Source organism: Liolophura sinensis, chromosome 1 (assembly GCF_032854445.1).
Source record: "Liolophura sinensis isolate JHLJ2023 chromosome 1, CUHK_Ljap_v2, whole genome shotgun sequence".
NCBI classification, from domain to species: Eukaryota; Metazoa; Mollusca; class Polyplacophora; order Chitonida; family Chitonidae; genus Liolophura; species Liolophura sinensis.
This window is the reverse complement of record NC_088295.1, coordinates 16384056-16408114: the sequence shown is the minus strand read 5'-3', so window position 1 is coordinate 16408114 and position 24059 is coordinate 16384056. Positions and strand designations below refer to the sequence as shown.

General features: G+C 39.9%; 2 protein-coding genes across 3 annotated transcripts in view; both read right to left on the bottom strand.

Annotated features, from left to right (window-relative positions):
- Positions 1-249: 249 nt before the first annotated feature.
- LOC135467336 (proto-oncogene tyrosine-protein kinase receptor Ret-like) lies at positions 250-10244 on the bottom strand. Of its 2 annotated transcripts, none has more exons than XM_064745108.1 (14): positions 10026-10244; positions 9379-9594; positions 8592-8852; positions 7911-8170; positions 7487-7634; positions 6907-7014; positions 6380-6591; positions 5764-5886; positions 5304-5374; positions 4873-4913; positions 4612-4708; positions 4219-4318; positions 3728-3806; positions 250-3280 (listed from the first exon to the last, which is right to left on the bottom strand). In XM_064745108.1, exons 1-14 carry the CDS (start codon positions 10216-10218, stop codon positions 2994-2996), a joined length of 2196 nt encoding a protein of 731 aa, XP_064601178.1. In that variant the 5' UTR covers positions 10219-10244; the 3' UTR covers positions 250-2993. The 2 variants fall into 2 exon arrangements, with proteins under 2 accessions (XP_064601178.1, XP_064601187.1); XM_064745117.1 differs by having other exon boundaries at positions 7911-8167.
- Positions 10245-11236: 992 nt separating this feature from the next.
- LOC135467098 (uncharacterized) overlaps positions 11237-24059 on the bottom strand; it is a 31589-nt gene continuing 18766 nt past the window's right edge. Inside the window, exons 4-7 of the mRNA XM_064744894.1 lie at positions 13519-13805; positions 12222-12378; positions 11806-11918; positions 11237-11509 (exon numbers count right to left, since the gene is read on the bottom strand). Coding sequence (XP_064600964.1) covers positions 11237-11509; positions 11806-11918; positions 12222-12378; positions 13519-13805 — 830 coding nt within the window. The remainder of the gene's footprint in view (positions 11510-11805; positions 11919-12221; positions 12379-13518; positions 13806-24059) is intronic.

Sequence of the window (24059 nt, the reverse complement as noted above, 5' to 3'; positions counted from 1 at the left end):
GCGGTCGTCTACATTACAGTGCCCCAGATATATTCTTTGACCTGGCAGAGTTCCCACATAAACGCATATGATGACGCTTTGAAGCAGTATGTCATCAGTGACTGATGTTCCAAAACCCATCCCGAAAGCGTAGTTGCAGACTCCAGATTTGGGGGTAATAATAACCAAATCGTGTATTTCACGTACAAATATTGCTGGGAAACTGAAATTATTGAACAGACTTCAAATACCCTTTGGATTTGTCTCCTGGGTTTATTGAATATCCTCTGAAATTCCACACATGATACGATCCTGGCGGACCACAAAACACCAAGAGAGAAGACAGACATCACAAGAAACCGTTTTTAAGTGTCCTTTTTATGATACTAACATAGTCTCGTAGCAAATGAATAATTCATTTGATAACAATGACTTCAATCAAACCACTGGCGGTTTTCCGTTAACGACAGCTGCCAGACAATCTCCATATCAGAAAACATAATAATGTTATGTAAACAGAGAGAGTGTGCGGAAAGCAAATATCACAGACTGCACGGTAAATCATTTGAAAGGCGATCAGCACATATGGAGCACAAGCAAACTGTTTATTATTCAAGAGTGACAAGATAGCCTGAAGGTGACAGCGTTACCGAAGACTAAACTGTTAACATTCACAGCGCCAACAAAAGTCTCCTCGGCACTTATGTGCAAATATTAAACAGTAAAAGTCGATCACTTGATGTAGTTTTATCAGTCTGTAAGAAGTCATGGGTGAACGTCCGGACAGCTGACACAGTAAAGCTTTTACACAGTTCCTTGATCGTCCAGCTACAGTATAGCACACGCCATGGTTTACAGCGAACTTCTCAGGAACACTTCTTAGCCTACGTGAGCTTTCATTAAAGATGGCAAGCACTGTAAAAACCCCAATGATACATCCGGCAAGTACACTTGCTCTGTCTGCATCACGGTACACGATACGGCAAGATCCGAAAGCATCGCGGGGTACACCACGTACCAATCAGAGCAGGCATCAACTACACTTATACCTACAGCAACCAGAAACATCGGCAAAATACAAAATTAAAAAGACAATATTAATTATGTATTGCAGTGAATTCCAATGGCTTTGCCAAAGCATACGAAAAAGGCACACTTTTGTCATAACCACGTCGTGTTTAAACAATTGACAGAAACATACCAAAACAAGTCAAGAATGTCCGTAGGTGATTTGGTTTTTATCGCTTTGATGATGTCTCTAAAGCAACTTTTATCTTATTGTATGCTATACTTTATATTGTCTTTCTTTTACGATTTATGTCCTTCCTTATATATTAGGACATGCCAAGGAAAAGTACAACCTTTACTTGTTTCTTTGCTTAAGACACTTAGGCGATCTTTTTCTATTTTCACTTGCTTCTTACATAAGTTCACGATATAAACACCCCTCTTAATAGCGCAGTTCATAAAAATGTGCATTGCTTTAATATACCCAGTGTGCACCATACAACATTAAACGGTTCAAAATACTTATGTCCATGAATCCAAACAGTATGAAGTAGGTAATTGAAAAGGCAAAGGTTGTATGTTCGTAGATCCTGGTGGGCACCACAAAGGCCTCGGAAAATCGCAGGAAAAATATCTGTTGCTAATGGCAGATTATCAGGAATTATGCTTGCAACTGAACAGATCAAATTTTGTCTTGACATCTGCCGAAAGAAGACGTGAAACTACGAGGAGTGGAAGCCGCTGAGCAGCAACAAGGATGATAAGTCAGCCATGGATCACTGTTGAAATCAGCGTATACAGCCACCGAACACTTTCAGAAAAGGGAAAAAACCCTTAGACATCGGAAATGTCAAAGACAATAATCTTTATCAGCTTGCTAAATATTTGTATGCATGGTTTCAGTAGAGATATGTATTCCGGGGATGCTGGGATACTAAGGAAAAGCTGTAAATAATCCTGGGCACAGTACCGAAAAAAGGCTGTGACGAATCCCAAACAAACTGAGCTTGGGTGAGTTATCAAGGAAAAGCTATGAATAATCCTACGCATGGACACAGGATCAATCAAAGGCTGTAGCGAATTCCAAACATTGCAATCGGTAATGGGTACGTTAAAAAGGAAAAGCAGTGAATTATCCTGCTCATGGGCACAGTATCCAGGAAAGGCTGCAATAATCCTGCGCATAGGCACAGTATCCAGGAAAGGATGTAAATAATCCTGCGCGTGGGCACAGTATCCAGGAAAGGCTGTGGCGAATTGCCAACGCGGATATTGGTAATGGGCACGTTATCAAGGAAAAACTTCGGATGATAATGTACAAAGTTGTCATGGGTGGTCACAGTAGAGAGGGAAGGCTCCGTGGCATCCTGAACAAAGTTGTCATGGCCACAGCATCAAAGAAAGACTGTGACTTATCCTGAACAAAGTGGTAATGGTCACAGCATCGGGAAAGACTGTAAAATATGTTGAACAAAGCAGTTATGGGCACAACATCTACATGAAGATGTGGCTTAACTAGAACAAGGATGTCATGTACACATCTGTTCCGTTACATTGTGGATAATCCTAGTTTGACAACCGCCCTAATATCTTCGGAAAGTGAAGCGTTGTTTGAACGCTGTGAGTCTTTCTGATCAAAATTATCCGTTGCGAAGGGGTAGCTCTTCCCGCGCAGTGAAGGACGACTCGGGTCCAAGCTGAACTGTCCATTGTTTCCCTGCAATAAATTCAGTAATACGTCACCAGTTTGTCCATAGGCTATCATCGCAAAGATGTAGTAATCAATAATAGGCTACATATATCAGGCCTGGGTTACTTTAGGCAGGAAAAGATTCAACATTTCTCCTAAAAGAGCCCTAAGATAGACCTGAACAACCGTATCATCCACAACGTCTCTGGATATCATATCAGATGAAAAATTGTCTATAAAGTCAGAATGCTTCCACAAAACCTAAGGCACTGCAATAAAGCTTAGCTTCATTGGTTCATCGGTGGAAGAGTACACCTCAGACCTTTGTACATCGTAATGAGTCAGTTTCCTGTGCTTCAAATACGTCGTCTTCCATATCTACTTCGTAGTCTAATTTCACCCTGCCATGAAATTGCCGGTGAATTTGCCCCGCCTGTAAGCACTCGTTTTTTGGAAATGTTTTTCCTCGAGAATTATTTTCTCGGTTGATAAGCTGTTCAGTTTTGAAGGTTGGCGTCAAATAAGAACTAGAATCCGTCTTAAAATTGATGTTTCCATAGGTCTGGTCCATTCCTAACAGACAACAATGTCTCGCCGGCGAGCCTGAAAGTAAATATGTTCATAGTATCATGTGTATACATGTAGAACAATGAATATAGTATTATGTATATAGCAATATGAATAAAGTACCATGAAAATAATATTATGTTTATAGCACCACGAATATAGTACCATGAATACAGTATTATGTATATAGCACCATAAATATAGTACCATGAATATAGTATCATGAGTGTGGTACCGTGTAGGGGGGGCGAAGCATAAAACATCATGTGATAGAACCGTATCAGTAATCAACATGTTACTTCTTATAATCAAGGGCGAAAAAATTATTTAGCGTTTTTTTAACCATATTACTGAGATATACTTAAAGCATGCTATTATTTGTTTTAATTACAAGAGAATGAAACGTAGCATGATAGTAATTGGGTGTATATCCAGTATGTCAGCGGATATGTACTTCCCACGAGGCATTGGCGTAACTCTTACCGGAAGTTAAACCATCCAATGACAGATCGTTATCCTGTTCAAAAGGAGCCCTGAAGGCGCCATTCAAATCCAAGTATTCCTTAAAACAAAACCCCATTGAACTGAATTAGCACGGTTTCATTTCATCATTTTTCAAGGAACATACATTTGCAAAGAATTTTCGAGAAATTAATTATTTAATTAACTGAATATCTATCATACAAGACTGTCGTACAATTAATTTCCTAAGTTAACACATAGACGGATAGGTCGAGACGTCACCTTTGATGTCGAAGGTAACTTTACGTAGAAAGGTAATTTTTATTTATTTATTTATTTATTTATTTATTTGATTGGAGTTTTACCCCGTACTGAAGAATAATTGACTAATTTGACGGCATCCAGCATTATGGCTGGAGGAAGTCGGACAGGTCAGGGGGAAATTCACGACCATCGGCGGGTTGCTTGTAGACCTTGACACGTAAGAAGTTTTTGGATATCTGCATACTCACCATCTTGGCTTGCAGCATACTATCAAATATATTAACCAGATCAATGAAGTACGGCCGGCGTTGAGGCTCCGCCTTCCAGCACTTTTGCATCACGGCATATCTAACCAATCAAATGTAACAGAAAGTACAAATGACAAATCTTCGCTGGCACATCACAGTGGCCCACAAATACGATGCGGTAAAATGACGAGTAATGTTAATTTTTTTTCAGTAATTACTTCCTTGCAAACTAAATCAAGGGCATTCGTTTACCGGTAGACAGTTGGAAACCTCGAACTATTTTATATGTAGGCCTAACTCATAAATTACAATGGTTTATAGTTTCGAATTCCTTAATGCTGTTACAATGGAATAATTAAGCGATTGTTTACAGAGTTTCTACAAAGCGCTTACAGTTCATCGGAGCAGTTTTCCGGTCTGTCCATCCGGTACCCTGACTTCAACAAACCAAACAGTCTTTCTGGAGGTATACCGGGATAGGGTGTGGCTCCTACCAACATAGACATGATAGCATCACGCGAGAGTCACATACACTCTACTTGGTAATGACCAAGATGGTAATGACACTTTACAAATTCCGTACGAGATATGAACAATAGCGAAACAATCCAGATACTTAAAGAACATTATGCGCGAGTAAAGGGATAGACTTACCAAGCGTAACTATCTCCCAAAGTACTATTCCATACGACCATCTGTTTGGAAGAAATTAATTAATCTTGAAAATGTCGTCACTGGTTATTTGGGCAGCTAGTATAGCGGTGCGTGAAAGTCATTAAAATCATGATGAAGACATGAACAGTTATTTTACCCACGACTGGAAATAGGAATTTTGATAAATGCAGCCACAGAAACAAGAGAGTGATGCGAGCCTTTTCATATACTACGAGAGTATCGGCCAAAGCCTCATTGTCTTATATTTCTCTACTTGTCCATGTGGTTTCTGTTGTTGAATATTCTTTATAGTAATGTAGGACATTTGGTCTAATACACATCGGTAATAATCATAATGACCACATTAATTACAATATGCTACAAGTATAACGATGTTTGATTTATTGTATGAAGTAGAGGGCACCGCTTACACGTCACTTTTAATTGTGTAGACTTGGTCATATAGGGACTCCGGGGCCATCCATTTAACTGGAATCCGACCCTGAAAAACACATGAATTAAACATGTCAGATGGTCAGCCTGGGAAACAGAATTAAACACAAAATGGTGGGCTTCGTCTGTCAGCTTAAGGCTAAATGTCGTGATTAAAAGCCTGATTGGTTTATGGTTTAGCTCACCCGTTTGCTGGAGATTTAGTTTCGTCTGTGACAGCATTCCACTAGAGTCTGGGGCACTAGGTACCAGTTAACCAAGCCTGTAATTGTTTTACATCATATTACACTCGCTAAAACTATGTTGTCAGGGGAGTGTTTTTTTTTTTTTGTTCATTTAGATTCCCGGTTGGAAATTGATCGTGTGCATTTTCCTCTGAATCAGGAAATGGCAATGTCAGAACTGCTCGAGACCGGTGTGGCTGGCGAATGGACTTACCTTGCTCTTTTTCATGTACGCGTCAGCCTCGTAGACATCTCTAGAAAGGCCAAAGTCGGAGATCTTGACAACCTTGCCAGAAGCCACTAAGACGTTCCTGGCAGCCAGATCTCTGTGCACAACCTGTGATTTAAAAGAATCCCTGATTACCTCACACAAATATCGTCAAGTTGATTACTCTAATGGCTATAAAAGACCATGTAGTGCATTTTAGTTGCGGAAATGCACAATAAAAATATGACAAGGACGTGAAGACTCAACGACTGCTATGGATGCATGCATGTTATAAATATTACCTTATGCAGTCCTTTAACAACGAGGTACAGGATTATACAAAAATACATAGAGTAGAAAAGAACATTAAGGGAATTTTCATAGAAAGCAAGAACACATATAGGCGATATTGTGTTATTCAATTTTTACTCTATTTATGAGACGGCACTTAATTTCAAAACAGAACGCACAGGTATGACGAGATATTGACTTTTGAATTACCGACACGTTCAAAATGAAAGCCGTTTTTGGGGTTGTAACAAAATGTCAACCAGGACTTTCCATATACGTTCCTGACAGAAAAGCGCTTGTTCGATCCGAGTTAATCCGCTACTCTCTTTACCTTCATTTCGGCCAGATAATGCATGCCCTTGGCGATCTGCCAAGCGAAGGAGAGGAGCTCTCTAGTGGAGAGACTGTATTTGGTGAGAGATTTGGATTGGCCGGAGGAGATGTCCTGGCCCTCCATGGAGAGGGCGTTGTTATGACGACACGAGCGCAGGTAATGGCGCAAAGACCCGTATTCACAGTACTCCACAATGATGTACAAGGGCTCTGCCAGCCAAAGAAGAATCTCATGAAGCAGTGTATAACAAAGACTAATGTGTTGGCCATTCCATGGGAAAAATGGGCGTATAAATATGATACTTGTTCAATGTAAATATAATTATTAACACTTAAAAACCCACTCACATAGGCAATTGTGACAAAAAATCCCCTGATGGTGAAAGAAATACTAGTTGTCAAAGTCAAAGGGAACATGCGTTGAGAAACAGTTTTGATTCAGTGATGAGTGTACTTTTTCATTAGTGATGCATTAAAATCCCAATTAATCCGTGTTCGAAGACTGCACGCAAGTCACATTCTTACCTTCCTTTGTACATGCTCCCAACAGCTTTATAACATTCGGGTGACTCACATCTTTCAATAAGTTGAACTCGGACAGAAGATCCTGGTATTCAGTTTCATTAGAGCAGTCTGAAAATCAGATATATATTACTCTGGTGAGAAATGCTAAAAGACGACATAGGGAAAAATCAAAGAGGGCATAGGGTGTAAAACTAGAGCTGCGACGACAATGTGTTAGATGGCAAATGGTCACACGTGACCGGTAAAATCTGGACTCAGTTTACTTCATTTAGGATTTTATTCTCACTGTTTAGGTAAATGCACAGGGCAAATTACACGCTCCCTAGCACCATGGATGGAGCAAAATTAGGTAAAATAAAGGCAGTGATGTTAAATGTAATATATTAAACTTAAAACTCTCTCAAAGTTAACTATCCCGACTCTTCTTTATTCTGAGAGGGCAAACCTGAAAAAATCCGAATCTTCACTTCAATACCATGAATGCGTGAAAAATGGATTTAACCTCATAAAGTATAGATGAGAGAATTCCAGTGGGCGACTGTTCAGATATTTCATGGAACTGCCAGATTGTGTTACTTACTTTTCAACATTTTCACGGCCACAGGGGAATATTCTTCACAGGGGCTGATGTGATATGCCTTAGCCTGTACCACTTGTCCGAACTCCCCTTCTCCAAGATTTTTACCCAGGATTAAATTTTTCCTTGGAAACTCCCACTTTTTATCGTACTGAAAGATAACTCAATCAAGTTTATTCTATAATGATGTACAGCATAATAGTGCAAGCAAAAGTCTTTCAGATATCGACCAATTTCTTCTGCAATGTCTGAATCTATCTTATAGTAGGAAAAGAAGGAACACTAACGAGAGCAAAAACAGTGATGTGTAAGTTTTCCTCCTAAAATATAAAACAAATCGTTGGCTACAAATGAACAATTACATCACAGGCACTGAAAAGAAAGAAAATAGACACGACCTTATATTAGAAATCAGCTTAATACGTACTCCGTTCTGAGTGTTGATGATTTTGGGTGACCATTCTATGGAGTTGTGAGAAGTTCGCCTCTCCTCGACGTAATCAGACGGAATAGCATTCATAGACACGTTACTGCCCACGTGCCTCAGTTTGTCTGTTCTGCGCTTGCGTCGTTTCTGAATACACCAGACCAAGAAGAAGATGAGAAGAACGACGACGACGGTCACGATCACCAGTCCGATGATAGTTTTACAGGTGGTGTCACACAAAGAGTCGTCATCCATATCTTCTGAAACAGAAATAATGAACCAGACCTTTCATGACCACACTGGTCATACGACTCCTTGTTGCGTTGTTTATAATTTGATGTATAGGATGATTAGGAAATTAATGGAACCCTGAAGTGATTGCAAATTTGTTCACACCGAACGCACAACCCAGCAGTGATGCCTTTCGTGGCTCCACTGGCTACACTGGAGTAAGCATAATTCGAAAATTAAGGGACCGAACTATAAATGTATGAAGTATGAGTTAGCTTGAACCGAAGAATGAACATAATGCTGATGACAAAATACATTATGGCGAAAGGAGTGGTACATCCCGTGACCCGTTGATCTCATAAGCTGGGTTCTAGGATAATTGAGAATTTGAGCATGAATTAGTTTTAACCAAAGCATAGGCTTACTGGTGATACATGCAAACAGTGCTACCTTTGGTGACTCCGCTGGCCTCTGTAACACCAGAAGTACCCGATGTTAAGGGACCTGGGACGGTGGGGTGAGTTTCTTCCAGATGAGCGGACGGTAAAGTGTCCACCCCGCTCATCCTGTCCTCTGTAGCCTGGTAGAAGGTTTTATTTGCCCAGCACTGACAACTAGCCATTATATTACAATAACACGTCCCCGCAGCCCTTTGAATTCCACGCGAATCTTCGTTACCACTCCTTAACACTGCACCTTTCACATGGTCTTCTACAGAACAAAATACATAAAGCATTCGCTGCAGATTGCTGCCTTTTTGTATCTAGCTTTTCTATCAGAGGAATTCTAGTGGGCAAAACAGAACGTACTTTAACATGTTCCTTTAAGGAATGATTATAAGATCAACCGTTTGATTTATGACAAATTTCCATACATACATTGTGCCTCGCTTTGCAGAGCGTCACTAAAACCGTTACATATCATCAATTAAAGGTATACGGCACATTTTAAGCTGGTTTGTTTCAAATAAAAAAGATTGATCTCAAACAAACTCAAACTTTTCAATGGAGAACATTTTTTTAGCACAGTAGGAACTCAGGCCCAAGTTGAATTGACCACTGCTATGATGAAAAACAGTTACAAATTTACCCACAAACGTCATCGCCAATGTGGGAATGACCAATAGGCTATATAGCTCAGACCCGAACTACTGTTCCCGGGAAATGTCAATACCGGACTAATTAATGAAAATATGGAATGTTTTCAGATGAGAATATAAATGTAGAAATGTTTTTACGTGTGCAATCTTGCGGACATAGCAGTTCGTTTTCCTCCTCAAGCTCGTCACACACGGAGTCGGGGCACGTGATCAGATTTGGAGAACACGTGCCGTAGTCTTTGGTGTGTCGGTCTAACCTCGTCTCTCTCCTCATCACACATCGTCCGCGCACGGCTCCCAGACCACAGGACGTCTCACATTCCGTTTCTGTCCTGTGACTCGAGCAAGTACCATCTACGAATAACAACAAACTACATGTAGGTCAGGAACAACTTCGCAAATATGCTGTGAAATGTTTTCTTACTAGGACAACAATCCAACAATGAGACGTGTTTTTATGGCTGGATCAGGTTCATGGCAATTTGTTAAGAAAGCTCTCGTCCCAACTACCGGCAGATGTCGTTAAACAGCCACAAGTTGATCTTATAGAACACTGTTCTAGTACAAAACAGAAGTCATATGTTTCACGAAAAATGATAATAAACAAGCGGAAAACTTGAAACAAGATGTTGTTCCAGAAACATAAACATAAATAATTTTCTCACACCTCAAAAAGGGCTAATAATGGAATTTTACAGAAGCATGAAATTAATTTACTGCGATCTTTTCAGCTTAAAACCATACTTCGGGATTACTTTGTAGCGTGTGGAGCAGCGAGGACTTACTACACTGTAGACGTTGTTTGAAGTGATTTGGTATGACATTAACTGCTACTAGGATGGTTTTCTGGCCCGTGGCTGAGCGAAACTGTATGGTAACATTAATGACATGGGGCGTTGCCAGGAGAATATCCGGATCGTTGACATAGATAATACCGGTCTTCAGCGTCACTTTGAACATCCCAGTGCTGTTCCTCATATAAAACAGCAGTCCACTGGCCTGGGTGTAACCCATCTCCTTTGCCAAATTGAGTACCTGTTACAACAAGCATTTAACACAACAAATTATGCTTCCACGCGTCTATAATACAATGTAGACAGTAGTAAATGCTACAATGACCGAAGAGTGTGTACATATCGTACTATCTATTTACATAAATGTATACTGGGTTTTTGTCTACGACATAGTTTCTATGAAGAGCATATTACCAGGGTCAGTTTGTAATTCATCCCACGACCACCCATTCTTTTAAATCATTAGAGAACATTCAGATATCAGTGACATCATAAATTTAAAACAACATGGAAATCATGGTCTACGATATTTGAAACAGTCTATTCAAAGTTATTAATTTAAAACCTTTTAGATATTTAGGTTGTAGATGTTACTTTTCTGTTAACACACACTGTATCTGGCTTATACATCTTAATTATGTAAAGATAAAACTCTGAAATTATGCCTTTAAAGCGGAAAACCTGGATATGATGCGAATGAATGAATGAATGCTTGATGTTTAATGTCGTACTTAACAATTTTCAATCATCTTACGACGAGGAGTCATTAGGCTGTGTACATATATTGTGTCTTTTTGTGGCACGGCGAGTCCATGCCACCAAAAGTTCTGGCTCACTGAAGCATCATGCTGAAGACCCCAGACATGACACCCCTCCAGTCACATTAAACTGACACCGGGCCAACCAGTCATGCTCTAGCCTGTCAGTGCTGAGCGCCAACCAGCATGTGCCATTATTAATATCTCTGAATGACCCGACTCGAGGTCGGTGCTCTAACCATTAGCCCACGGAACGGTCCAGATCCGATGTGAAAGCCTGATGTAACTTAGTGCGCATGATCGAAAATTCGACAAATCTGCTACTGTATGGGTGGTCAAGTAGCTGATACCTTGTAGAATTAAAAATATTAGCCATTTCTGGTGGTTTTTGTGTTTTGTGTTGAACAAATATTATTTTCGGCGTATCGACATCACTAACATAGCCTAGTTTCTTGAGAAATTTCCCACAAGCCATAGTAACCTGGTTATGTTCAGAGTGTCGTTAAAAGGTTCAAACAGAAGGCCATTTAAATGTACAAATGCAGAGTGTAAGAAGTTTTCTCTTGAAGTATGGCACTGAAGATCATAGGATGAATAAAGCAATTCTACCTCTGAGAACTTGGCAGCTTGCTGGGATATGTTTGCTGTGTACTGATCATGCACAACCCTGTCAGCCGTCTTCTGCTCTGTTAGCTTCACCTCCACCTCCACCACAACCTGTAACAGCAAGCATATCAGCCCTCACAACAGGTAAATTCTTACTGAAGCACAAAACTATACAGGTCTATTTTTGTACTCAGGATGCGAGATAAGAAACGCGCGAATGGGCGTTTGTTTACCTCGGGCTCTGTCCGGTTTCCTCCCACCATAATGCTGGCCCCGTCGTATAAGTGAAACATTCTTGAGTACGGTGTAATATAGAAATCAAATAAATAAATAAATAAATAAGTATTAGATAATATACCTACATGATTTGCGCCATCATTATACTGTGGACATTCTGAAGTACTTACCTCACCACGCAGAGGACTGTGTCTAGCTTTCTGATAAAGTTTATCCAAAAACACGACTTCAAAATTGGAACTTATAACTCCAGGTGGTTTTTCATCCGCCACCATCAGGATTTCTGTGAATGGTTGGAAAATATATTAAAAATGTTGTAAAACCATTTTAACTATGCTTACTTGATTCAGTTGTATATAAATGTAAATAGAAATATTTAGAATATTCTTTCAGACGATATATAACTCTAAAATACGAAAAAGCTATATATGGTCACCAACCATGCGCAATGCAGAAGTAACATCAAGTTCAAACTTTTGATACTAATTAATTTCGTACTCTCAGTGAGGCCTTCACAGAAGAAACTCCAACCAAATCTAAATGTGCTATTACAATTGCGTCAACTCAGACGACCTAGCTGACTTACCCGCCCTCAATGCTGTACTCTTCCATCTCCCAGACGATTTCAGCTGGAATATTTTAGGTTTTAGCACGCTGAACCATCCATGTTCATTCTTTCTGAGGAAAACTTCATAGTCATATGACCCCGCTGTGTCATTGTCTGCTACGACCAACGAAAGACTCTTAAAACAAAGGGCCAAAAAGGTTTTCATATACACACTAAAACAGGAACCAAGTATTTCAAAGTTTATAACACTACGTGTTAACCATCGTCCACCCGAACCCCCTTTTCCGTTGCAGTAATCAAAGCCATGAAAAACTACACGATTTGTGGAGGAGGTATGCAACAGTACAAAAAGCTACGGATTGCGAGAAATGTATTAAGAAAACCAGATTTGAAATTACAACTTTCCAGAGTTAAGTCGACATATATTAGGACCAACTTGGGTGTTTACGGTAGATAAGACAGTGAGCTTTTTCGATATTAGACTTCCATACCACAGACAAGTCATCGCTCCCACTTTGTTTTTGCGGATAGGTGAAAGGCTGAACACCAGGAACTCAGATAGCCTTAGTCGTCTAAAGAAAATTGCTACAAATTATACTGAAACTGGACCACTTAATCTTGTGCAGCACTATCCATATATGAGGTGTTAAAGGCTGGTAGTAATTTCATGCCTCGTGAGGAATTGAATATTATAGCACGCGATAAAGGCTATTCCTGATTGCGAGACATCTGTGACAATATCCGTCATTCATGTTTAAAAGGGATTAAATGTGAACTGCAAATCTTCAGACTTCGCAAAAATTGTTGTCATCAGACTTGCTATTGTATAAGATTATGAAATTTCTCCATGTAATAATAATTCATTAGGTACTTGTAATATATATCTTTACAACTGTCGAATGTAAGGTCTTACAAAAATATTTTTATCTATGTGTGTGCTTTAAATGTTGTGGCATCGCTGCCCCTCATTCATCATATAAATGTAGCTTTCTTATGATAGTCAGATTATGAAATGCGACAATTTTGACGTCACGATCTTCCAATATCCAAAGGCAACAACCGATAACAGTTTAAGCCAATTTGTGCGGTTTACTGGATGCACGTATACAAAATCACGGAAATTTGGAACAGAGTCATCACCATGTACTTAATATCAATTTCAGATAAAAAAAAAGCTGCAGTTCACCTTAAGAGAAAATTTAGCAAATGGTACAATGAATCTAGTAACTGTTTTTTTTTCCGTTATCTTTCCGAAAAATTATGTCTTCAGCACATCCGCAAAGTCTTCATTATTAAAACGCTATACAGTGTATACCTTATTTCTCTTGACTAAATTCCACTGCTTGCGATCAAGCTGAATCGTGCTTCTATGATTACGTAGTACAGGTGGGCTGTCGTCGACGTCCGAGACGGTCAGATCGAGGCTTTGTTCTCTCCTCTCGGCACTACCATTTCTATACTTCACCAAACACGTCACACTGATATTAGCAATTTCCCACGCTTCCCGGTCTAGTGACGTCACTAGGGCGATCTCCGAGCTGCGATTGTTCAGGTACAGCCAGTCTTTTGGATCCAAATTTGGTACTTGCAATGATGGAACATCTGTAAAGGAATGAGCCTGGTTACTGTAGGGATCTCAGCTATAGATTTGGATTGCAATCAAAGATATTTCAATTTTATGAGAACGGTTTAAGAAAACCAAGCATCATCCATAGGTAAAATCTGCACCACTTACGGGCCCTGGTTAATCTCCTGACGTAACACAGCCAAACCAGCTATTGGATTCGAACCCGCAACTTCTGAGGTCAAGGATGTGTCACCCACACGTCAGTTCTACGTTACCCAACAACAATTTATAGTGGTACAAATTAATGCTAAAATGGTAAAATGTGCTTATTCTATAAGCGTTTGATTGTGTTGGGCTTATGCGTATGGAGCGCGCCATCTTTGTCATGACCTGCCTTCGTGTCCTGCTTCCAACATGTACATGACAGGCTGTGATTACTTCACATCCAGAGAGATGAGAAAGTAACAGTGTTTATGATTTCTGAAGAAAGCCTCTGCAATGTCCGCGGTGTCTGTAGGTGTGAGTTCACTTCTTGACAGTGCATATATCTTCTGTGGCAGTTACCTTCATGTCATTTCAAAGACCGTGCCCAATTTAGCGATGCTGAAACTAGTAATTTACATTGTGACATAACAAAGAAAACTGGGGGTAATTTCCGCCTTAGTGCGCGTAGCGTGTAGTCTTTTGTTCCTGCCTTTGTGATGACAGTTTATTTTAGACGTGTATATTTGCATACTTGGAGTTTAATGTCGTACTTTTCAGTCATATAACAAGGACGAACCATTAGGTGTGTGTACATATACTGTGTCCTCTAGTGGCAGGGCCTGATGATGACTAATATCATCTCCACTATCAACACCAACACCGATGAAGGTAGTAACCATTATGATTTTCATTATCATCACCCACACTGACGATGATAATGACCACCATCACTGATGATGATAACGACAACCATCTTTATCACCGTCACAAACACTGACGTTTGACTGTTTTCTGACCAGTGTCTAACAAGATTTACCGATCTGGCCAGAGGTTGCAGGAGGATCACCTGATTTCATCCGTCCGTTTTGTGATCACGTTATTCGGTATCATGGAATTTGGAATAGAAGATTTTCTATGATGATTACAACATGATTTTAATCTCTATAAACCGAAATAATTGTTTCATTATATATATATATATCACTGAAATGATTGTTCTATTAATCGTCTGGCTCTAGGTCATTAACTCGTACTTTCTCGTCCATAAGACATTGTGGTTGATTTTAAAAATACTAAATACAACAAATGAAAACCTTCGGATGAAGTATACACTGAGAACTGCATCCAACCATATAGGCTTCCACCGTAGGGTACGTGATAAAATACACCATTCTTAAAACTGAGAATAATTTTTATTGCTTGAGGATACAGACTAGTTGGGAGAGTCATTTTGGATGCTGAGAGCCAATGCTTTTCTGAGAGTACAAACATTCATTGAAATAGATTTAAAGATCGGTAGCAACGCAAGCGGAGTGCTCAGAACTCTTGAATCTTCCAGTCTGTAACGATGGCTCAACTAGAGTGAGATCGTCACTGAAAAGGTAGGGAGGGTGATTATCCACTTGTAGCCTATGTAGTTACCATATATACAGTTAGATGAGAACGTAATCATATGTTATAGCCACGAGTTGACAGATACATTTATCCGCTTCATACATTTTGGTAGTACTTTTTACAGAATTCTTTCCTGCCTGGCGGAGTCACTTACAAATTGGTTATTTCTTTGCTAAAAGTAAATAGAGCAATGTATTGTTCATTTCATAGATAATTTACAGTGTTGTTTTGAATACAAATGTCGTTTACCCTCAGTAATGGGTCATGTAAAATGGAAAAACAAACAATTTTCCAAATAAACTGCTCTAGCCATTACACCATTAACGGCTTCCTTACTTTTGATGGAGCATGTAGTGTATGGCTCCTTAAATGGACACGCAGAAGCTTGATTACTTGCTTATGACACAATATAAGGTTTGACAATCTTGAGATTTAACCATGTCAATCATTGAGTTTTATAAGTTTGACATCATTTAATTTAATCATCAAGGTAAAGAATGAGTTTCCATTCTATAGCGAGCCACTTTTTTTAGGACAGTTCAACAATGCAGATTTTTAAACCTTTGTTTCCGTTTTTTGTTCATCTTATAAATTTTCTCAGTTGTACGCCGGTTTTCGTTGCCGTACTTCAACAAATCTTTGCAATCATCTTAACTGACGGATTTACCGCCTGTGGCGTGACAATATAACACAGTTAAGTTTATATGATTGTCAGCTCTGAATCTCCTATAGCATTATTGCTTCACAGACGATGCCTTGGGAGCGGGGTTAGCGTCGCTCACTTATTCTTAATGAGCTCGAAATGGATTCAGTCAGTTTGACGAAAGCGATCGGAGACAGCTGAAGAAGACAGTTATCGGTCCCCGGGGCATACCTTAATATGGGGTTCCCCATAGATATTTATTCCAAAGCCGGTCTGCACAGACAATATAATAAACCATCAACACACTGTTCCATTTCCACGAGGCAAGAGCGTGAAACCCCGCTGACCAAGAAACAATTCTCATTCATGGAATATATTTATTAGTAAAGTAGTCATCTCCAGTAGACAGTGTCTCAGAAATACACGTCCCATTTCATAATTTTGTTCTCAGTCGCCACACCAAAGGGAGAGAGCCAGTTGGTTGAACTGGTTCATCAATAACCTGGTACAAAAGTAAGACAGTAACATTCTGAACTTAAGATAATTTTCACATTGTGACTTCGGAACAGTCAAGGGGAACTTGACTCAAACTGTTACATGAGTCTTCATCATCAGTTATTTGCGACGCCTATGTGGAAATTTCACTCTAGACATTAAATTACATGTAGGATTTTGACTACATAACTTCACAGAAATGAGTTCATACAATGTATAAGATAAGAAACCCAGATTAAATTTTTATCCCAATTTCAACTGTATGACAACCCTTATTAGAGATTACCTTTGACGAAGTCGGGCTGGAAATTTGTGTTATCTACTGGATGCCTTTGGCACGTGGTATTAGCCATCCCCTTGAGTTAACTTAGCACGCGAACGTTTCGTTATTTGGAACAATATATATGACATATGGAATAATACAAATTGCTGCACATAAACAGTGATAGAGGACCGAGATCTGAATTAGACGATCACGAAGCTGGCATGTGAGTATTTACACAGTCGTCGTCTAATCAGGTACATGACAGCCGGTGTAACCACAAATTGTAGAGTGTAATCAGGGTATGTTTACAGCTCATCAAAATACGTCACCATTCCCTGATAGAGACACAGGCTTCGCACCAACAATAGACCATCATATAATTCAACCAGTGTCACGTAGGGTGAGTGTGGGGCGCAGATCCGTGATATGTACACACCTTAGTGAACTAGCCATCGTGGGACGGTGCCAAAAACCACTAACACACTTTTTGCTAACAGTAGCAATTCTCGGCCGAAAGGAAATTGGAAGCCATCAAATCGGTGGCGAATTTCCGCCTGAGCACGCTTTGTAAATCGACAGGCCTGAGTTTATTTGGCTCTCCAACTTTGCTGTTTGATCCGTCCTTATGCTCAAAGTATTAGCTCCTTAACGGATTAGACTAGATTAAGGGCAAAATTTTGTTATAGAAACTTATTTGGTGCTTACTATCTAAAAACACCACTCACATGGAGATGTGGTGTGAAATCTTTCTCTGTTTTGAAGGTTTGTTATTTTGTCATTATTCTGTCGCTGAGATAAAACCCAGTTGTTTTTTGCCATTATTCAGTCGCTGAGATAAAACCCAGTTCAAGTTTGTCTGAAGGTGGTAACATGACATCACGAATGCTAGATATTCTGCTCCTACTGCACAGCAGGCTGTATAAAATATCTAACGTATATGCATTAAATAGAACAGAAAATATGCATAAATTTTCAACCCTTTATCGGGGCTTTCATCTGTACGTTAGATATAACATATTTAATGCACTGAAGAGAAAATGCTAGGTTTGCCTTGCTAACCAAAGATAACCATTATGTTACCAATTTATTCTGAACTATATATTAATAGTTTAACTCAAATTAATATTTTATATTAAGTGGAGACATTTATAGGTATTATCGCATGACAAGCTTTAAGTTAATATCACAGATCAGATAAGGAATGCATGCCCTGGTGGATTGTATAGCGGTAATACTTACAATTAAATCAAAATGGAACACAGCAAGGCTATTATATGTGAAATATTGATCTTCCAACATGATAACAGATTGGAGTAAATTGCTGCGTTCTTTAGTTCATGATTTACTGAGGTTTGCCAAACGGAACCATGTGTATTTGAACTTTGAGACTATTCTGTTTTGCAATTCATTATACTCGTCGAAATTGCCCCAAATGGGTTTAGAACAAAATTGCTAAAATGTTAACTAAGGCATATCTAAAATGTTGGCAAATTTTGTGACCAGGAAGATAGAATATTCCCCTCATTATAGCCGGAATGAGTTATAAATGCGAATTTCAGAACTTGTAGAGTTTGTTGCTACAGTTAAGCTGAATTTATTATTAAATTCCGTATGTGAGATTATGTGAAATAAATGTCATTCTGTCTCATTATATGTGGTAGTAATCCCGTGTTTTCCTATATAGCAGCATACTGCAACAAATATGCGTCCAATAATCAAGAGGGCTTTAGTTAGTGTAGGTCGGTAAGAGTGACTGCGTTACACCAATAAAGCGGAATTCAGTTCTTTTCGGAAAATGGAGTAGGCTCATATAAAAAACGAGAGAGTAATAGATGAAATTCACTTGTATTCCAAAGCTCTAATTTTCGAAGAATGTAAAAAGCTCTTTTCCCTACTTCCTTTCCCTATGTTACATGTACCATGTCTGACTTGGATTGCTTATTATCCGTGTTATTTATTTGTTTAATTGTGAGTCAAACATAAAGCTGGTCTTGGTCGCGCCTCACAGACCTCCGGCTGACCACAAAGACACCTATGGATGTGAGGTCAGATTTACAAATGTAATCAAGTGAAGGAATTCATTGAGCGCTACTGTGTACCTTATTCACAATCAATATGGCCAATTCTGATTTCTAACTTAATTTTGCCCAAACGTCTGGTAGCTGCTGATGAACAGTGAAATGACTGCTCGGATTTTAACCACACAGAACTGGGTCCCACGATTCGCACGTAGCTTACAATTATGTATGTTTTCGAGTGAGCCCAATATGTGTGCATCGGCCTATCTGACTCAACAGACGTCAGCCGACTATAGTGATACAACTCTGTTTGTGGTATAAATATTAAATAAAGCGCTTGCTGATCGCGAACACATCCTGCAATGACACATGCGTTAGATGCAGGCGATGAACCCTTTGAGGTGGTGGTGATGTGTAAGTTGATGTGCGAGTGAGTATAGGTGATTGGTAAATTGGTGTACGAGCGATGTTTGGGTAATGTGTAAAATTATGTACGAGCCATGTGTGGGTGATGTACAAGTTGGCGTACGAGTTATGTGTGGGTGGTGTGTAAGTCGATGTGCAAATGATATGTGGGTGATGTGTAAGTTGATGTGCGCATGATGTGTGGGTGATGTGTAAGTAGGTGTACGAGCGACGTGTGGGTGATGTGTAAGTTGTTTGCAAAAGATGAGTGGGTGGTGTGTAAGTTGATGTGCAAATGATGTGTAAGTTGGTGTACGAGCGATGTGTGGTGATGTGTAAGTTGGTGTACGAGCGATGTGTGGGTGGTGTGTGAGTTGTTGTACGAGCGATGTATGGGTGATGTGTAAGTTGCTGTACGAGAAGATGTGTGGGTGATGTGTAAGTAGGTGTACCTGGGTGTGTGTGTGATGTGCTGTACGAGCGATGTATAGGTGATGTGTAAGTTGATGTACGAGCGATGTGTGGGTGATGTGTAAGCTGGTGTACTATGGATGTGTGGGTGGTGTATGAGCTGGTGTGCAAGCGACGTATGGGTGATGTGTAAATTGATGTGCAAGCGACGTATGGGCGATGTTTAAGTTGATGGGCAAGCGACGTACGGGTGACGTGTAAGTTAATATATGAGCGATGTGTAGCTGATGTGGGAGATGCGCAAGTGATGTTTAAGTTGATTTATCTACACGGTTACTGTGTGAGATACACACCTTCAGGTGTGTGGGAATCCTGGATAATGACAATGCTGTGTTAGAGGATTTGTGGGTGATGTCTAAGTTCAGATTTCGGATGAGGAGTAAGTTGATATTTAAGTTGATTTGTGGGTGGTGTGTAGATAATAATTCAGTTGATGTGTGAAGTACGATTTCTATCATCCTGTGTAAATCAACACTTGTCGTGGTATGTGATTTAGAAGAAAATCCAAGTACACAATAACTTTTGAAAAATTATGTCCGAATGAGGGGAGCGACAAGCATGAGATCAACATACCACCCACTAAAATTTCGATGAAACGCTTTTTACCCTCGCTCCAGGCAATTTTGGGTAATTCGTTTCTTTGGCATGTTTACATTTCCAATGACAAGAATTCGGCTAAAACCCCCAAACCATGAAAAAATCTTTTTCTGGCTGGAGGTGATTGTAGCTTCACGACTTCGTGAATTTTAGTCCATTATTGGACAAGGAATCTCATACCTTTGAAAAACTATCGATTTAAACTTCAAAGCGAAAAGGGACTCCCACCAGATGGTCACTTCATTCATGAATAACTCAGCTTTTCTTGTGAGACAAGCCTTTGAGACAAAGTGTTTGTTCCCTAAATACGTGTTTCTCAAAACAACGTAATGTGTAGATGACATTGGGTTGTCTGATTTGAACAGAAGCGTAGGAAGCTGAGGGCCAGGGAGTTTAGGTGAGGGTGGTGCCCAATGCACTTTCAAAAGTGGACGAGCTAACACATGCTCTTGCTCTCCCACTTTTCACGACAACCATTTTAAAAAACACACCATATGTAATATTAAATGTTCACCTCCTTCTCGCGAACATCAGAATAGACTGGGAAGACAGTTTGTTAAATTTGTTCAAAACGATCAACGTGCTGTGATTTAAATGGTCAGATATTTTATGTCCATAAAGATGAAGTCGTTTCTGCTTTTTGTATCTGAAATTTAGTAACGTGTAATACAGTGCCAAGTTACTCGCTGTTCAACTGCAGTGAAAGTCATACACGTCTACCGCCGAAATGCCCAGTAACACCGTCAAATGATCACCTTTGCTGAAATATCAACAATTGTTTCATAATTTTCTACTCCAAAGTAAAAATAAGAATATCAAGTTTACGGCAACGCTCATGGAGCTGTTTGCACAGTCTAACTTCCGTTGAACACCACCAATACGGCGCGCAAATGTGTACATGTACACATCACAGGTGGGGAAGTTCGCCAGAAACTTGCCATAGACGGAGGTTTAGGCCTAGCACTCCGTTTTCCTCCATCCCTAAAATTGAACGCCATTGTAGAAGTGAAAATGCTGGAATACATGACGACAAACAAATTATCAAATGAGATATGAATAAACTGTATCTTATAATGGATAGGAATTTTTTATGATTATGATATATCGTTTGTACCAGTCATATTTTCTCTCCTGTTGTAACTGGGTGAAAACCTGTTTCTCAACAACAACTGCCAGCCCACAGGGTATCGCCCAAAACACTATAAATTTGGTGTATATATATATAATTCATTTGAGGGGCCTCCGTGGCAGAGTTGGTTAGCGCTCTAGAGCAGCGTAATGACCCAGGAGTCTCTCACCAATGCGGTGGCTGTGAGTTCAAGTCCTGATCATGCTGGCTTTCTCTCCGGCCATAAGTGGGAAGATCTGTCAGCAACCTGCGGATCGTCATGGGTTTCCCCCAGGCTCTGCCTGGTTTCCACCCACTATAATGCTGGTCGCCGTCGTATAAGTGAAATATCCCTGAGTACGGTGTAAGACACCAGTCAAATAAATAAACAGATAAATATAATCCATGTGCTCACTTTGAGCTCTCGTTTGAGAACTGTATAGGCTTTATCAGGTGTTGTGCTCTGCTGTAACAACCGGCAACATTCTCAAGAATTTCGTGATCAAATTTGCTCATGGCCATTAGAGGTAATAGTATAAAAATCGTCATGCAGAGGGCGTAGCGGATCTGTGTTGGTTGATGCCTTTATAGTATGCGGCAGATCTTCAGGAAGACGACCAAATGAACTCACGAATTTTTGGAAGAACACAGCTTTTTGAACCATTTAGGCAAATGAGTATAAAAGAAAGAAGCATTGGAAGGCGTTTATGTTGTCTGTGACATATCAATGCCGGCAGTTTTGTTTTCTTATGCAGAAGGATGGAAAATCTAGAAAAAAAATTATGGCTTTTATAGCTCCTGTGGATCAAATAGCTGCCTTAAAGCGAATGCTTCACTGTGGAACGTCGTCACAACTACACTTCATGTGATTTCGTGGATTTTAAATTTTGATTGGTTGATTGATCTGGGGTGTAACGAGAAAACCATCGTTACAATCGAGATCGTAGTGAAAAATTGTCATGGACAAAATGATGTACAGATTGGTACTAATGACATAGACCATGAAAACATATCAGTGAAATGTAAATTCAATACTGACATATTATGCTATATTTTTTTTTCTTTGTTTGGTTGGATTGTTTTGGATTTCTGTAGGCAATTAATCATTTTGCAAGAGGAAGTTAAATACAGACACCTACGCAGATGTTAGCTAAGCCAATGAGTCGAGACTGTTAGGGATTTTGTGAGTTTATCTAACACCATTATACTGACAAGAAATCATCTACCGAGTCGCCGTGCATACTTCCTGTCAACAATGGTCTGATGAGGATTACCTGCAGCTCCCAAATGTCAGCCTATTATCACCTGTTTCTGGGAGACAAAACTCACCATAGGCGTCAACTGACGGTATCTAGAGCGACAACATAGACAGGGATCAATTGTTACAGGTTTAGTGGCTGTGACTGCATCAACCACTGGCAATACCTATCAGCTCAGATATGGGGACCACAATGGCAGCGTTTACATGGTATGAGACTGGCTATCAACATGTCAAACAAACATCAACCACACCTTCTTAACCCAAACATTTCGTCACTTAAAGAAGTATAGAATAATCACGAGCTCGTCGGGTACACGAGGCTTATCGGGTACAGTATGTTTCACTAATCAATTGGTCTGCTACACTGTTCTACGGTAATCACGAGCTCGTCGGGTACACGACGCTTATCGGGTACAGTATGTTTCACTAATCAATTGGTCTGCTACTCTTTTCTACGGTAATCACGAGCTCGTCGGGTACACGACGCGTATCGGGTACAGTATGTTTCACTAATCAACTGGTCTGCTACTCTGTTCTACGGTAATCACGAGTTCGTCGGCTACTCAAATCTGCAGTAAACACGATCTCGTCGGCCACACAATTCTACAGTAACCACGATCTCCTCGGCTACACAGTTCTACAGCAATCACGATCTGGTCGGCTACACAATTCTACAGTAATCCCGATTTCGTCGGCCACACAATTCTGCAGTAATCACGATCTGGTCGGCTACACAATTCTACAGTAATCACGATCTGGTCGGCTACACAATTCTACAGTAATCACGATCTGGTCAGCTACACAAGTCTACAGCAATCACGATCTGGTCGGCTACACAATTCTACAGTAATCACGATCTGGTCGGCTACACAAGTCTACATTAATCTCCAGATCATCGGCCCATAAGCCCACAGAAGTCAAAAGGTCGTCAGATCTTTAAGTCTGCAATCTTCACGAGATCGTCCGTTTACCGTACAGGTCTACAGTAACAATAAACTCTTTCAAGATAAAAATCTATGCGTTAAAACAGATATTCGTATATACCAGCCGCCAACCAAATGGAAAGCTCCGGGTAAATATTCACAAAGCCAGTTCCTCCCCACAAATTTATTTCCAGTGGAAGTTGTACGTCATTCTGTCCAGACATTATCGTTGAACAGTCCTCATTCTACCACTGTCGCGGGCCAGTCTTCTGAAATTAGATTATATTCCAGTAGGGGCCAGGATGCGATAATTATCCAAACCCAGACGGCAATATTTAACAATGTAAGCTGGCTCCCTGAGGTGTTCTGTTACATCCCCATGTCATTACTCAGCATACGTGGATACATCACGCATTTTTTGTACCTTTGAGCCATCTCCTCTTCCACTCTACAATTATTGTCAGTTGTCACATTTTTTTTTCAAAATGCAAAAGTCGACCAACG

Excerpts from the sequence above, each read along its gene's own strand:
- LOC135467336 (XM_064745108.1), bottom strand. The coding sequence starts at position 10,218 with ATGAGGAACAGCACTGGGATGTTCAAAGTGACGCTGAAGACCGGTATT. Across the intron at positions 7,635-7,910 it reads TCATCAACACTCAGAACGGA|TACGATAAAAAGTGGGAGTT; the intron begins GTACGTATTAAG and ends GTTATCTTTCAG. Across the intron at positions 3,281-3,727 it reads ATTGGATGGTTTAACTTCCG|GCTCGCCGGCGAGACATTGT; the intron begins GTAAGAGTTACG and ends ATTTACTTTCAG.